Below are 13,732 nucleotides of genomic sequence, written 5' to 3' on the forward strand. Positions count from 1 at the left end.
TTGACAATTGAAGTTTGTTATCGCTATTTCTGTGAAAGTACTAAAGGGATCTTTTTCATATTTGTTATGTAGGTTCCCCTTGGTGCTTAGTTATGCATATAGCATTTTGAGACCAATCGGAAAACAACATGGCCGACAGGCAGCCATCTTGGATTTTGACCATTAAAGTTTGTTATTGCCATTTCTGAGAAAGTACTGAAGGGATCTTTCTCAAATTTCATATGTAGGTTCCCCTTGGTGCCTAGTAATGCATATCGCATTTTGGGACTGATCGGAAAACAACATGGCCGACAGGCAGCCATCTTGGATTTCGAAAATTGAAACTGGTTATCACTATTACTAAGAAACTAATGAAGGGATCTTCCTGAAATTTCATATGTAGGTTCCCCCAGGTGCCTAGTTATGCATATTGCATTTTGAGACCAATCGGAAAACAACATGGCCGACAAGCAGCCATCTTGGATTTTGACAATTGAAGTTTGTTATCACTATTTCTCAGAACGCACTGAAGGAATCTTTCTCAAATTCCATATATATAGGTTCCCCTAGGTGCCTAAATCTTAAATTTTATATATAGGTTTCCCTTGTTTGAAAAGTACTAGAGGTTTCTTTTGAGTTTACACAGATTAGTAAGACTTAGAAGAAGAGAAAAGTAGAGAAAAGATCAATCTGACATGGAACCTATGAAGAACATTCAATGGTGGGCGCCAAGATCCCTCTGGGATCTCTTGTATAAACTTACATTTTGTATAAAATGTATTCTTAATTGATGAATACTGATAAACAGTTTGACACCGGACTTTTCGTGACCTATATTTGGAATTCTGATATTACTTGACAGAGATTTTCAAGAGATGAAAAAACACTTGACATATTGTTTGACATTTATGGAAAGTTTGACCAGAGGCCTTTAGTGAGCTATGTATTGACCTTTAGATATCTTTAAAAGAAAAGTCTAATGTTTACAATAGTTGAACAATCAACATGTGTCCTCCATATTTGAATTTTCATATTGTCACTACTCTTAGATAGCCTCTGTTTATGTAACATAGATGTTGGATGAGCTTTAAGGCCTGTAGATCTCGTGCTGTAAGCTTAATCTTTATCATCTGCCATGACGTTTTTAAAAACAATATGTGAATGTGTTTCTGACATCAAATGTCACATTTCATGATTTACTTTGAATTTTTTCTACATAAATACCTCTGTAAGTGATGAAAATTTTTCACAAGCTTTCCTTGAAACCTTTTTACAAAGTAAATGTTTAATTGATCTAAATATTGCTATGATTATGCATCATTTTTGATGGACATTTATCTGTGGGTTATCACAATTTTATAAAAATGAGGAATAATGGAAAGGGTGTCGAGTATTAGAATTTTTCTCTGTATTTTTACCCACACTGGGACTAACCATATTTTTGCCCACACTGTTACAAGGTTGAATTGATAGATGGACTAATCATGGTGAGGTTTGTCCCTCGATTGGACTAATCATGGTGAGGTTTGTCCCTCGGTTGACCTGCTCTCTGATAGATGGACAGCTGAGGATGTAGGATATAGCTGTAGTAAACTGTGTTGTGTAGATATGCTTATCTTCAGTTTCTTTATCTTTCGTTTCAATCACATCTAGAGTTACATCAAGATTCAGAATCACTATGTGGTATCACTTGTATTCACCTGATACATGTAAAAATAAATCCCCAGAATTCTTTATCACTTGGACAGCATAAAAAATAATGGTGAAGATTGTTTAATTTAATTGTCAGTCGGTACAGTATGAATACCACATGCACATCACATGGGTGGTAGATAGTCACCTGTACACAAACAATAACATCAGTAATGATCAACATCACACTTGAAACTTTGCAGGAACTTAGACATACTTTACTTGACAACTGGGCATTTGAATGTTTTAAAATGGATATATTTTCATTTGCTTACAACCTATTACATGCTTTATTGCTTTGAAATTGTTTGATGGAAAAGGGAGATAACCAAGGCGTGTAAGGTTTCTACATCAAAGTTAGATATTCTGTAACGTTTATATTTAAATTCCACATTGAACATTTATATTCAAAGAATTCTTAAGCAGTAAATTGCATGAAGTGCGAAGATATTTATTTACACCAATAGCTAAAAGTGAGAATGCATGAAACTTGTGTATTGGTGAAGATATGAAGCTATTGATTATCTCCCTTATATAATTTTATGTCTGACAGATATTTTGTATAGAAATTAAGAAAGAAGATCGTTGTTAACATGATGAATGTTAGCCAGTTATACAGTGAAAAACAAAATCATTACATTGCTGTTTGTCAGGAAAATATTCAATCTCTTTTCGTTGTTTAAATATCTGTTGTACGATCAAATTAAAAATGTTTTCGTTGACTAATAATCATACTTCATTTTTAAAATGTTCCTTTAGGCCTATATGTGATAGAGCATAATGTTGTCAGTGTAATTGTGTACCAGGCACTGTCTGTTGTATGAGGTTCAATGTATTTGTTCTATTGTTGTGCTGTTTGTGTTTTTCTTATTACTATCTAGAGCTGTTTTCTGTTTCATTAAGCATGCTCAATATATTTCGTTTATTTGGTTTTTGTTTTGTGTTTTGCTCTCTTCAGCTGTCAAATCTATCAAGAAACAGCATCTTGTGGAGGTCAAGTCCCTCCCTAATCCCCCCAATGCTGTCAAAATGGCCATCGAGTCCATCTGTACCTTGCTCGGAGAACAGGACCTCGACTGGAAGTCACTCAGAGGCATCATTATGAGAGAAAATTTCATTTTCACCATTGTCAACTTCGACACTCTTAATATTCCGTGAGTTTATAGGGACTAATTTTGGAGTATTAGTTGTATCATCACTCTGACAGGTATTTAAATAGCTATGGAGTGATTGAATTCTTGTGCATCTAGAAGCAGCCAACAATACCAAAACTCACAATTTGTTTCAGGTCATGAAAAACAAAAAAAAGGATTCACCCAATATCATGGACTTGTTAAATATTTCGATAAATTACTGTTTATTGATAAAAACACCAAAATTTGATTTGCAAAACCTTTATGAAACAATTGATGCCGAGGTTTGGTTGGCTTTTCTACATGCATGGATTCTGTGAGTGAAATGGTGTGTGACCTGTACATTTCTCTCTCCTTTGCCTTCCCATCTAAGCTGTGAAAGGAATAAAAAAGAAGGACCTTGTGGAGATCAGGACCATGTCCAATCCCCCTCCCCCTGTCAAGCTAGCCCTCGAGGCCATCTGTCTCCTTATTGGAGAGAGTGCCTCTGACTGGCGTACCATCCGAACTGCAATTGTCAAGGACAACTTCATCTCCAACATTGTCAAAATGCACATTGAGGACATCAAGTAAGTAGGTCAAGGTCATATTGTGGTGACATAATGGTGCAGTTCCCCATCCTGTCCCCTATACTTATTCGATAGCAGGGTTGGAAGTGATGTTGTCCAGAGGCTGTGTAAGTAGGTCAGTATCAGCTGTCCTGTTTATTCATTGGCTACATGAGCTGATTTGAAAGATGAGTGATAATGTCAGTGTGTCATATGCTATCATATCTTTTACTAGTGATTTTTAAAGTACCTGAATAACTAGTTTTATTTTGATGTTAGGTCTCTTGTAGATAACACTACATAAAAATGTTAACACATCTTTGCTCAAAAAGAATGTTAAATCATGCGTAGAAAAAAAAGCAATATTAATTTCTATACATCCTATCTAAATAAGGTTTACAGAAGATGTTGTTTGTTACAGGGATGACATCCGTCACAAGATGAAGACTAAATACATGGCTAACCCCGAGTACAACTATGAGAAAGTGAACCGTGCCAGTTTGGCCTGTGGTCCTATGGTCAAATGGGCTATAGCACAGGTAATTACATTAGCTTTTCGCATTTCTTATTGTTTTAATAGTGTATAATTTTTGTCATGCTACAAGGAACAAATGCAGGTTAGACTTGAGTTTATTTCTGTTGGCATCCAGTTTCATCATTTGGTAGCTAGATCATATTATAATGTACATTCAATTTAAATCTAAAGTCGGAAAACAGAGATCAAGAATAAAGTTTTGGCAGAGCATTTCTTCCAGGTCTACACATTTCCTATGTATACTTTGATACCACATATGAAAGAAAAATATGGCAACCTACAATAATTTATATATTAATGATCATAATCAGGATGATTACACTCGTCACTGATAGAAAGAGATAAAATTGATTTGTGGCAAACATGCTGTAATGTTGAGATTTTATTCAGGTATGGCCATGAAATACACTTACCATACATTGTCTGATGTTGTAGCTAAACTATGCAGACATCCTGAAGAAGGTGGAGCCTCTGAGAAATGAGTTAAAGGGACTAGAAAACCAGGCAGAGGAGAATCGTCTGAAGGGCGATGAAGTCAACAAGCTAATTGGGGATTTAGAGCGCAGTATCTCAAAGTACAAGGAGGAATATGCTGTACTCATCTCTCAGGCTCAGGCTATCAAGTCCTCTCTCTCATCTGTACAAGCCAAGGTCAGTAGGTCAAAGTCATTCAAATAAAGAAGTGTCATTGGTTCAGTAGATCAGACTTCGTTGAGTTATTTAAACAGTCTTGTATTGGCGATTAGTTGTAAAATTGGTATAACAAACTTGGTGTAACTGCTTTGTAGGTTGAAAGAAGTGTTGCATTGCTGAACAGCCTGGGGAATGAGAAACATCGCTGGGAGGCAGGTAGTGAGACCTTTAAGAGTCAGATGGCCACCATTATTGGTGATGTCCTCCTGTCATCCGCCTTCATGGCCTATGCTGGTAAGTGGATATCAAGAAATAACTAAAAAAATGTTGATTGTAAATGGATACAGGTATGTTAAGATAACTAGCTTGTATATGTGAAAATTCAAGTATAAAATTTAATGTCACTTGGAAAAACTTAGTTTTAGCACCTGTTCAGATTTCTATAGTTGTATACATGCTCTATATAGATTATATTGCTACTGTCAGTAGGATTGAATATAATTGCTTTGCGTAGGTTATTTCGACCAGCAAATGAGAAGGAATCTATTCACAAGCTGGTCATCCCATCTCCAGCAGGCTCATATTCAGTTCAGGGCAGACCTGGCCCGAGTGGAGGTGAGTCAATCAGCAAAAATATGAATTATTGGAATGTGATATACATTTGGATAAAGTTTCTGAGCTGAAGTTAATATCTAGTTTGTATTTTCAATGAATAAGAATGTTTGTGTCCTTGAAACATGGCAATGAAGCAGTCAACATTCACCATCAAGTTCAATATGTGGATTTGATGAGTCACTTTGACATAATATTCATCTGAACTTAAACTGTATTTTTCCAATTTAATTTGTTAAACATTGTTTTGCTCCTTTTCCATCAAATTAGTGCAATATAGATGTCTTAAATATTTTCAAGTACATTTTAGTAAATACCTGCAATTTTAAGATATTTCTGTGTACATTTTAGTACCTGTGGAATGTATTCTCTATTTATTCTAGTACCTTTGTAATATTATGACAATCCTGTATTTTAGGGCCTATGCAATGTATTCTCTATTTATTCTAGTACCTTTGTAATATTATGACAATCCTGTATTTTAGTACCTATGCAATGTATTCTCTATTTATTCTAGTACCTTTGTAATATTATGACAATCCTGTATTTTAGTACCTATGCAATGTATTCTCTATTTATTCTAGTACCTTTGTAATATTATGACAATCCTGTATTTTAGTACCTATGCAATGTATTCTCTGTACATTCTAGTACCTTTGTAATATTATGACAATCCTGTATTTTAGTACCTATGCAATGCTGATGAGAGACTGAGGTGGCAGGCTAATACCTTGCCAGCAGATGATTTGTGTGCTGAAAATGCAATTATGCTGAAGCGTTTCAACCGTTACCCACTCATCATCGACCCATCTGGTCAGGCTACAGAGTTTATCATGAATGAGTACAAGGACAAAAAGGTCACCAAAACCAGGTAAGAACTCTGGGAATTAATATTTATGATGCTATAAATAGCTGTAAAATCACAATTTAGGATAATGTATAGCATCTCATGGACAGGAACATGTGTGACCTTGTATAAAAACTGATTAACTTTTCTTTACTTGATTAATAAATATGTAATGATGTGTTTTGGTTATTTCAGTTTCCTGGATGATGCCTTTAGGAAGAATCTAGAGAGTGCCCTTAGGTTTGGAAACCCATTGCTTGTTCAGGCAAGTTTGTTTTTTGGCAGCTGAATTTCATTATCAGTAAAGCTAACATTTTCAGCAATATTTTTATCAAATGAATGAGATCAGTCAATTATAAGTCTAGATTCTAAATTCCATCAAAAATGTATACTTACTAGATATCTTATCAATGTATTCTGATAAGTGGTATCCACTATACTGATTCTACTGGTATCAGAGGTGGGGTTGGTATACTCTGTAATAATCTTCATGACTTTGATCCCCTAAAAGGATGTGGAAAGCTATGACCCTATCCTGAATCCTGTGCTGAATCGTGAACTGCGTAGGACAGGTGGACGTGTTCTCATCACTCTCGGGGACCAGGACATTGACTTGTCTCCATCCTTCACCATCTTCCTCTCCACTCGTGACCCTAATGTAAGTAGTTATAATTATAGGCTTGAATATAAAACAAAAATTGATTAGAACAACATTAATGAAGCAGAAAATGAAATAATTAAGAATTTTACATGTATTGGAAAGTTTCCATCTTTTCTGATTATATTGATATTTATGTTTGATGGATTTTTGTTGGTAATTATAAATTGATTGATGCTAACACAGATCTGATTTGCGATTACAGAATCTAATGATTATTAATGAGTTGATGATGACAGTTAAATGATGACAAATTTACACCACAGGTTGATTTCTCCCCTGATCTTTGCTCCCGTGTGACCTTTGTCAACTTCACAGTGACCAGGAGTAGTTTACAGGATCAGTGTCTGAACCAAGTTTTGAAGGCAGAAAGGCCGGATGTTGATGCGAAGAGATCTGACCTGCTCAAATTACAAGGTTAGTAGGTTCAGAGTTGAGTTACTTCACAAAGGATTTTCTTTATCAGAAAACTTTAATATAAGGATATAAGTCCAGTGGTAATGTGCATGCCTGTTTTCAACGGTAATATGGTTTTCAGCAAAAATATGAAATGTCTTGTTGGAATTATCCTCACAGTTTATGTATGTCATTGGTTTTGTATTTTAATGATGAGTTAATTTTTTACAACAGGTGAATTCCAACTGCGACTCCGTCAACTGGAGAAATCTCTACTGGGCGCTTTAAACGAGTCCAAAGGTCGTATCCTTGACAACGACAGCATCATCACTCACCTAGAGACGCTTAAGAATGAGGCAGCCGAGGTGGCTAAGAAGGTGGAGGAGACTGACATTGTGATGGCCGAGGTAGAGGCGGTGTCACAGCAATACGTGCCCCTGGCTCAGTCCTGTAGCAGTATCTACTTTGCTCTCGAAGGTCTAAAACAGGTAATTTATTACAGCTCCAAATTTAGTGATACAAACTTTCTTCCAAAAAAAAAAATGACATCCACACCTAGAATTAGCCCTTAACTGCTGTGTGTTTGTGTCAAATTGATGTAACTTTTGACCCTGGTGTTTTGTAGGTCCATTTCCTGTACCAGTATTCACTGCAGTTCTTCCTGGAGATTTTCCACTCTGTTCTGAGTAGTGACAACCTGAAAGGCATGAAGGAATACTCTGCTCGTCTCTCCTCAATCACCAACAACATCTTTACGGTTAGTACAAGATCAGGCCGCAAAACTTCATTATACATGTTTGTAATGTCACATGACGATCAGTTTCTAGCCTTTATAATGTAAAATAGATATGATCTTTATAGTCTGTATAATGTAAAATTGATGCAATCTTCTTTCAGTATATAGTTACAATAAAAAAAAAAATTTTTTGTAACAGGAGACATTCGGGAGAGTGGGACGTGGTATGCTCTACCAAGACAGGATCACATTCGCCATACAGATGTGTAGGATCTTCCTCAAGGGATTCAAAGGGTCAGTTGTTTGTCTTGTCCATTGCATAGTTATTATAATACTTTCCATAGAATTGAAAACATGGAATTAATGTGCATTCAAGACATTTTTGTCAGCATTTCTTAAAAATTTAAAGTTTTTATGGCATGTGTGTTTCTGCATGATAAGTATGAACAGTCACATTTATCAAAGCTAATGTATGCGGAGTGGCATTTCAAATATCAACAAGCTTCTCAAGATTTTTCTGGAATTTTATGGAATAGTTTGACAGGAATATTACAATCTGTTTTAAGGAGGTTACAACCTATTTAAGGTGTGCTTGATGACATTAAATGTACTCTTGTCTTTGTGTTGTAGTGAGAACACCTATGAAGATGAATTCAACTATTTCCTGAGGAATCAGGAAGCTGTGTTAACAGAAAAACCAGTGTCAACCATCCAGGGCCTTACTGCACAACAGGTAATTATAGATTTCTCATCTACTGTCACGCTTAACAGATTGGTGTGGCTGAAGTGTTTAACGCACTTTATAGAATTATAACAACAAATTGAAAGAGCTTATGGACAAGATTTTCAAAATAACAACAACAGAGCTTATGGAGAAGATACTGCAATAGAATATTAGATTTGATAATGTAAATATTTGTTAACTAGTTAGTTATTTTTCAGTTTTCCACCTTCATGACTATTGCATGGTTTTGTCTCACCGACTGTAATCAGTGTTCTGTAAGCGTATTGTGTAAATATCATGATCTTTGATGCACCTGAGGAATAGAAATGAATACAGTAATTGTTCAATGTTTAACAGCAAGCCTCAATGTTGAGACTGTCGAAGCTGAAGGCCTTTAAGTCACTGGAGAAGGAGATCCGGGGAAATAGTGTAAGTTACCAACAAATAAAGTCACCCATTAGCTAACTTATACATAACATCTGGATTCAGTTTTAACATCAGTTGTAAAAAAAATTATTGAAGATTTTACTTAACATGTTTAAATTCACAACATTTATTGCCTTGGACCGGTTTGGGATTACTGTTGAAAACTCTTGATATGATTTTATGTTGCTTCAATTTTTCTACCAGTATATAATGTTAATCCTTGTTAATGTAATAAAAATTTAGCTACCATTAACTAGTGGTTCGTGGTTTTGGGGGACAACAAGTTGTTTCTCTTTAACATTATCAAGTATTTCTTTAAAGAAGCGATAGACAACAGCCTCATGTAAAGTCAGTGTAATATTTTCTGACTAACTGTACAGTTTGATACTTGTGACTATTGATAAGCCTGTATATTACAGGAGTTTCAAGCCTGGCTGGAGAGCTCCACACCAGAACAGGACGTTCTGACCATGTGGGATGACAGCAAACCTCTAAGTGAGTTGCTCTTGTATATGAAGCCTATTGTTGATTATCTTTTTTTTTTCAAATGATATTATTTAAAAAGTTATTTGATATCTTTTTGTTGGATTAGTATCTAAAGGCTGTTGTGATACTTTTCTGCAGGTTCAGTTGGAACGGCAGTTCATGGACTTCTAGCAATCCAAGCATTCCGACCAGACCGACTTATTGCTATGTCTCGTGTGTTTGTTGAGAAAGTGCTCACTGCCAACTTCATGCATTGTGCAGAAAAGGAACTTGATCTGGCAGATATCGTTGAAGTACAGGTAAGTATCTCTCAAGTGTAGGCCCTGATTAATTATACAACAGGGTGAAATTGTCAGTCTTGTAGAATATCTAGCAGATTTCTGTTTTCTCCTTACAAGGTTATCTGTCATTATTGTAAGAAGTCAAGATGTTTCTGGTTATGCTGATATCTGCCCTCTTAATTTTGTAGTTCTTTCCTTGTTCCATTAATAATCTGGTCAGGATTAATAGAGTCCATCGTATGTAGGTATATGGGATAGGGAAATTCTACCCAAGGGTGTAGAATTTCCCTTTCCCACATACCTAACATACGATGGACTATTTTCTCACACCTTTTTCGTGAAATGCATGGGGAAATCGATCCAACATGGCAAAACCATATAGAAACTTTGTATTTTTTTCTCGGTGACTGACAATAAAACAAATTGCATATTTGGAAAGATCAGAAAAAGTACCTTTGGTATACCATGAAAAATAAGCTGACTGTCAGAGTGTCAAGATAACAAATATTAATTAATGTTTATCAGAGGTGATCGGCTTTCCGGAAACTGCCGACTGATGTTCGACATCACATTATATTCCTCTGCTTATGCTTGCTTGCACAACGAAAAATATCTAGTCTTTCACTGTAAAAAATAAATTCTCGACAAACAGTAACAATATGACATAATTTATAGGTCAATGATCACAATTAATAATTTGTTCAAATGACACATAGAAAAAAATAATGGTGCAGTGTAGTGCATTTGTAAAAGTCATTACTCATATAAACAAACAGAAGGGTTTTCCCAGTGATGTCACACAGTCAAAAAGTAGTCCCAGACCTGTGGTCACTCGGTGCACCTATGTGGGATAGAGATTCCACATGGGACAAATGTATCTTACATATGCAAAGGTGTGAGAAAATGTACTGCTACAATCATAAAAGCAAAACACTTTAACTGACAGAGAATTGTTGTCCTCTATTTTGTCACAAACTGATGTGCCGTTTCTGTATATGTGATTTCCCCTAGAACAATCTTCATGTACAAAGGTGTCTTACCCTGATGTTATTGTAGAATGGTATTTTCTCCTGTACATAGTTGTCTGCGCCTGATTATTATATACACTGATATTTATCCTAATATTGCAGATCAAAGCCAGTACACCTGTCCTCATGTGTTCTGTTCCGGGATATGATGCCAGTGGACGTGTTGATGACCTTGCCACAGAACTTAGCAAACAGATCACCTCTATTGCCATGGGTAAGTTTTGGAAAGATATTGCTTATCTGTGATAAAAACATGAAATTTTTCTGATTTTGTTATGTGTTGAGAATTTTATTCAATATAGTAAAAAAAAATTGCTCTCAACCAGTATGATAGGATGAAAATGACACTGACTACCATTCTGATGATTTTGTATTTCTGATCCACAGGATCAGCTGAAGGCTTCACGCTAGCAGAGAAAGTAATCAACTCATCAAGTAAATCTGGCCGCTGGGTGATGCTGAAGAATGTGCACCTTGCTCCCTCCTGGCTTGTACAACTGGAGAAAAAGCTACATAACCTCACTCCACACCCTAACTTCAGACTGTTCCTCACCATGGAGATCAACCCCAAGGTATTAATGATTTGAATATTTGTATGAACCTATTTCATTCATGTCTTGTTTCAGTAAATGAAAATCATATATTTATTGGAAAGATATTGACATTATTGATTTGCTCAGCATAATATAGCAGACACTCTAACTGTATGGCTCCCACAAGTGCTTAGTCATTAATAATACAATGGTGTACTTTTCCAGCTGCCGACCAACCTACTTCGTGCTGGCCGTGTGTTTGTGTTTGAGCCACCACCAGGTGTCTCTGCAAACCTGTTACGTACCTTCAGCACTGTGCCAGCCTCCCGGATGTGTAAGGTGAGTAGTGACAACTAATCAGAAGAAAGTAATGGGTTATTAGTACCCACTGGTACTGCACTCGGCTGTCTCTGTACATGGCATCAACTTATCCAAAGTATCTTGTATAATCTGTATGCCATCTTACACCTATATTGACCTATGACTTTTGTAGGACTATATAGCGATAATGCCATGGTGATGTCAGGAAACCCACAAAATGTAATGCCAAGAAATTTGTATCTATTTATAAACTACAAAATTAAACCTGAAAAATTTAATGCTTAAATTTTTATCTATCCTTGAAAATGTTGAGTGTGTGAAAGTTAAACAAAAATTATGTAGATCAATGTAAGCAATTTGTATGATACATATTGATTAATATAAACAGTTTGTGATGTATATATTGTTTTCCTCAGACGCCTAATGAGCGATCACGTCTGTACTTCCTACTTGCCTGGCTCCACGCTATTGTCCAGGAGAGGATGCGATACACACCCCTCGGCTGGGCAAAGAAGTATGAGTTTACAGAGTCCGACCTCAGGGTGGCCTGTGACATGCTGGACACTTGGATTGACTCGGTTGCTATGGTATGTGAGCAGTAAATTTATTACTGACCATTTTGATGGTACATTGGCAGTTGAATATTAACATTGTTATATAAACTGTTATTAAACCAGTAACAGTGAATTTTAAGGTCATTCTTTACCTTATGGTTGCTACTTCTGTCTTTCCATCCATTTCGCCTAACCATCCACACTATTGTGTCCCGAGATTATCTGTTTATAAAACATGAAAAGGCAATATACTGTCAAACAGTGGGGTTCTCTTTTAGTGTTCTAGTTATATGGATAGGTATCTATGAAATGACTTCATTCATCAATGAAAATCGTCTTTCTGTGAAGTATTGTGTGTAATACAGTAACTACATGTGTTGTTTACAGGGACGGACCAACCTGCCACCTAACAAGGTTCCATGGGATGCCATTAAGACCCTTCTCTCACAGTGTATCTACGGCGGAAAGATTGACAATGAGTTTGATCAGGTAAATATAAAGAAATAGCATTAAACAATCATGGATCATAATAATTGTATTTTCCGTTTTTCATAAACAGTAAAAGTGTACACTTCATGCATAAAATTTGTACTACCAGTATCTATATAAAATATGGTTTACTGTAAAACTACCTCCAAGCACTGCCATGAATGAAAGTTAGCTGTTATAAAATACAGCACAGCAGTTGTGTTATAGGAATTAAATCAGGAGACTGTATATTGAATTGTAAGTCTATTGTATTTGGTGAATGGACTTTCTCCATTATGGTAAATTTATTCTGGGTTTGAAAGGGGAAAAGTGTTATTGATAATGACATTGAATTTGTTTTGGTAATTATAATGGCATTTAATGTTTTGGGGTATATATTATTTTGTAAGTTTCATTTGACCTGAAAAGTGTTTAACAATTGAGTCTGTAGGTTACCTACATATCTGATCTGTCTGTTATAGCGCCTGTTGACCACATTCATCAACAAGTTGTTCTCCCCGAAGAGTTTTGAGGCGGAGTTCAATCTGGTCAGTAACATAGACGGCCATGGCAAGAAGATCAGCATGCCAGATGGTGTCCAGTAAGTATCCAGACACTATTCTGCGTTCAGAATATCATTGTAAACCTTGGTGTTCATTGTTAGAATGGTGTTTAATGAAGTTCAGTAGGTTAATGATTTTTACTGGGTGAGTTAATAAATCACAGTTAAGCGTTTCATATGATTAATTTTCAGATAAGATATCAAAAAACTAATATTTCAGACAAAGAAAGTTGCTGTACACCATGTTACTTTAAATGGTATATTGAACTTTTGAACAGGCGTGAGCAGTTTGTACAGTTTGCGGAGCTTTTAGAAGGAGATAGACAGACTCCTGCCTGGCTTGGTCTGCCTAACAACGCAGAGAAAGTCCTTCTTACCAACCGTGGTAAGTCACATCACTCTGAGTGGTAAAGCCTCCAATGTGCGATGTATACTTACCTGTCATAATACTCAAAGGCAAATAGGTCCACTTCATCCTTTTGAAGAATGTTATGCTCTTTTTTGATCGTGATTTGGTTAAAGAAATTTAAATAAGTGGATGTGCTGAGCTGCAGTGAATTTATTAAGGAAAATGTTTCGG

The 13,732-nt window shown here is 35.9% G+C and overlaps 1 protein-coding gene across 4 annotated transcripts in view; it reads left to right on the top strand.

Annotated features, from left to right (window-relative positions):
- Positions 1 to 13,732, top strand: part of LOC117323884 (cytoplasmic dynein 1 heavy chain 1-like) — a 51,304-nt gene that overhangs the window by 28,032 nt on the left and 9,540 nt on the right. For 2 of the 4 annotated variants that reach the window (XM_033879386.1, XM_033879388.1), the window contains exons 59-81: positions 3,178 to 3,373; positions 3,774 to 3,891; positions 4,323 to 4,538; positions 4,676 to 4,814; positions 5,035 to 5,135; positions 5,819 to 6,003; positions 6,175 to 6,244; positions 6,491 to 6,637; positions 6,904 to 7,054; positions 7,268 to 7,521; positions 7,659 to 7,790; positions 7,969 to 8,063; positions 8,400 to 8,502; positions 8,851 to 8,922; positions 9,339 to 9,414; positions 9,544 to 9,704; positions 10,817 to 10,928; positions 11,102 to 11,286; positions 11,473 to 11,586; positions 11,985 to 12,155; positions 12,510 to 12,611; positions 13,073 to 13,191; positions 13,431 to 13,537. In XM_033879386.1, coding sequence (XP_033735277.1) covers positions 3,178 to 3,373; positions 3,774 to 3,891; positions 4,323 to 4,538; positions 4,676 to 4,814; positions 5,035 to 5,135; positions 5,819 to 6,003; positions 6,175 to 6,244; positions 6,491 to 6,637; positions 6,904 to 7,054; positions 7,268 to 7,521; positions 7,659 to 7,790; positions 7,969 to 8,063; positions 8,400 to 8,502; positions 8,851 to 8,922; positions 9,339 to 9,414; positions 9,544 to 9,704; positions 10,817 to 10,928; positions 11,102 to 11,286; positions 11,473 to 11,586; positions 11,985 to 12,155; positions 12,510 to 12,611; positions 13,073 to 13,191; positions 13,431 to 13,537 — 3,126 coding nt within the window. Of the gene's footprint in view, positions 1 to 2,629; positions 2,826 to 3,177; positions 3,374 to 3,773; positions 3,892 to 4,322; positions 4,539 to 4,675; positions 4,815 to 5,034; positions 5,136 to 5,818; positions 6,004 to 6,174; positions 6,245 to 6,490; positions 6,638 to 6,903; positions 7,055 to 7,267; positions 7,522 to 7,658; positions 7,791 to 7,968; positions 8,064 to 8,399; positions 8,503 to 8,850; positions 8,923 to 9,338; positions 9,415 to 9,543; positions 9,705 to 10,816; positions 10,929 to 11,101; positions 11,287 to 11,472; positions 11,587 to 11,984; positions 12,156 to 12,509; positions 12,612 to 13,072; positions 13,192 to 13,430; positions 13,538 to 13,732 lie in introns of all 4 variants that reach the window. The other 2 variants (XM_033879385.1, XM_033879387.1) reach the window with 1 other exon arrangement.

The sequence above is a fragment of the Pecten maximus genome, chromosome 3 (assembly GCF_902652985.1).
Source record: "Pecten maximus chromosome 3, xPecMax1.1, whole genome shotgun sequence".
NCBI classification, from domain to species: Eukaryota; Metazoa; Mollusca; class Bivalvia; order Pectinida; family Pectinidae; genus Pecten; species Pecten maximus.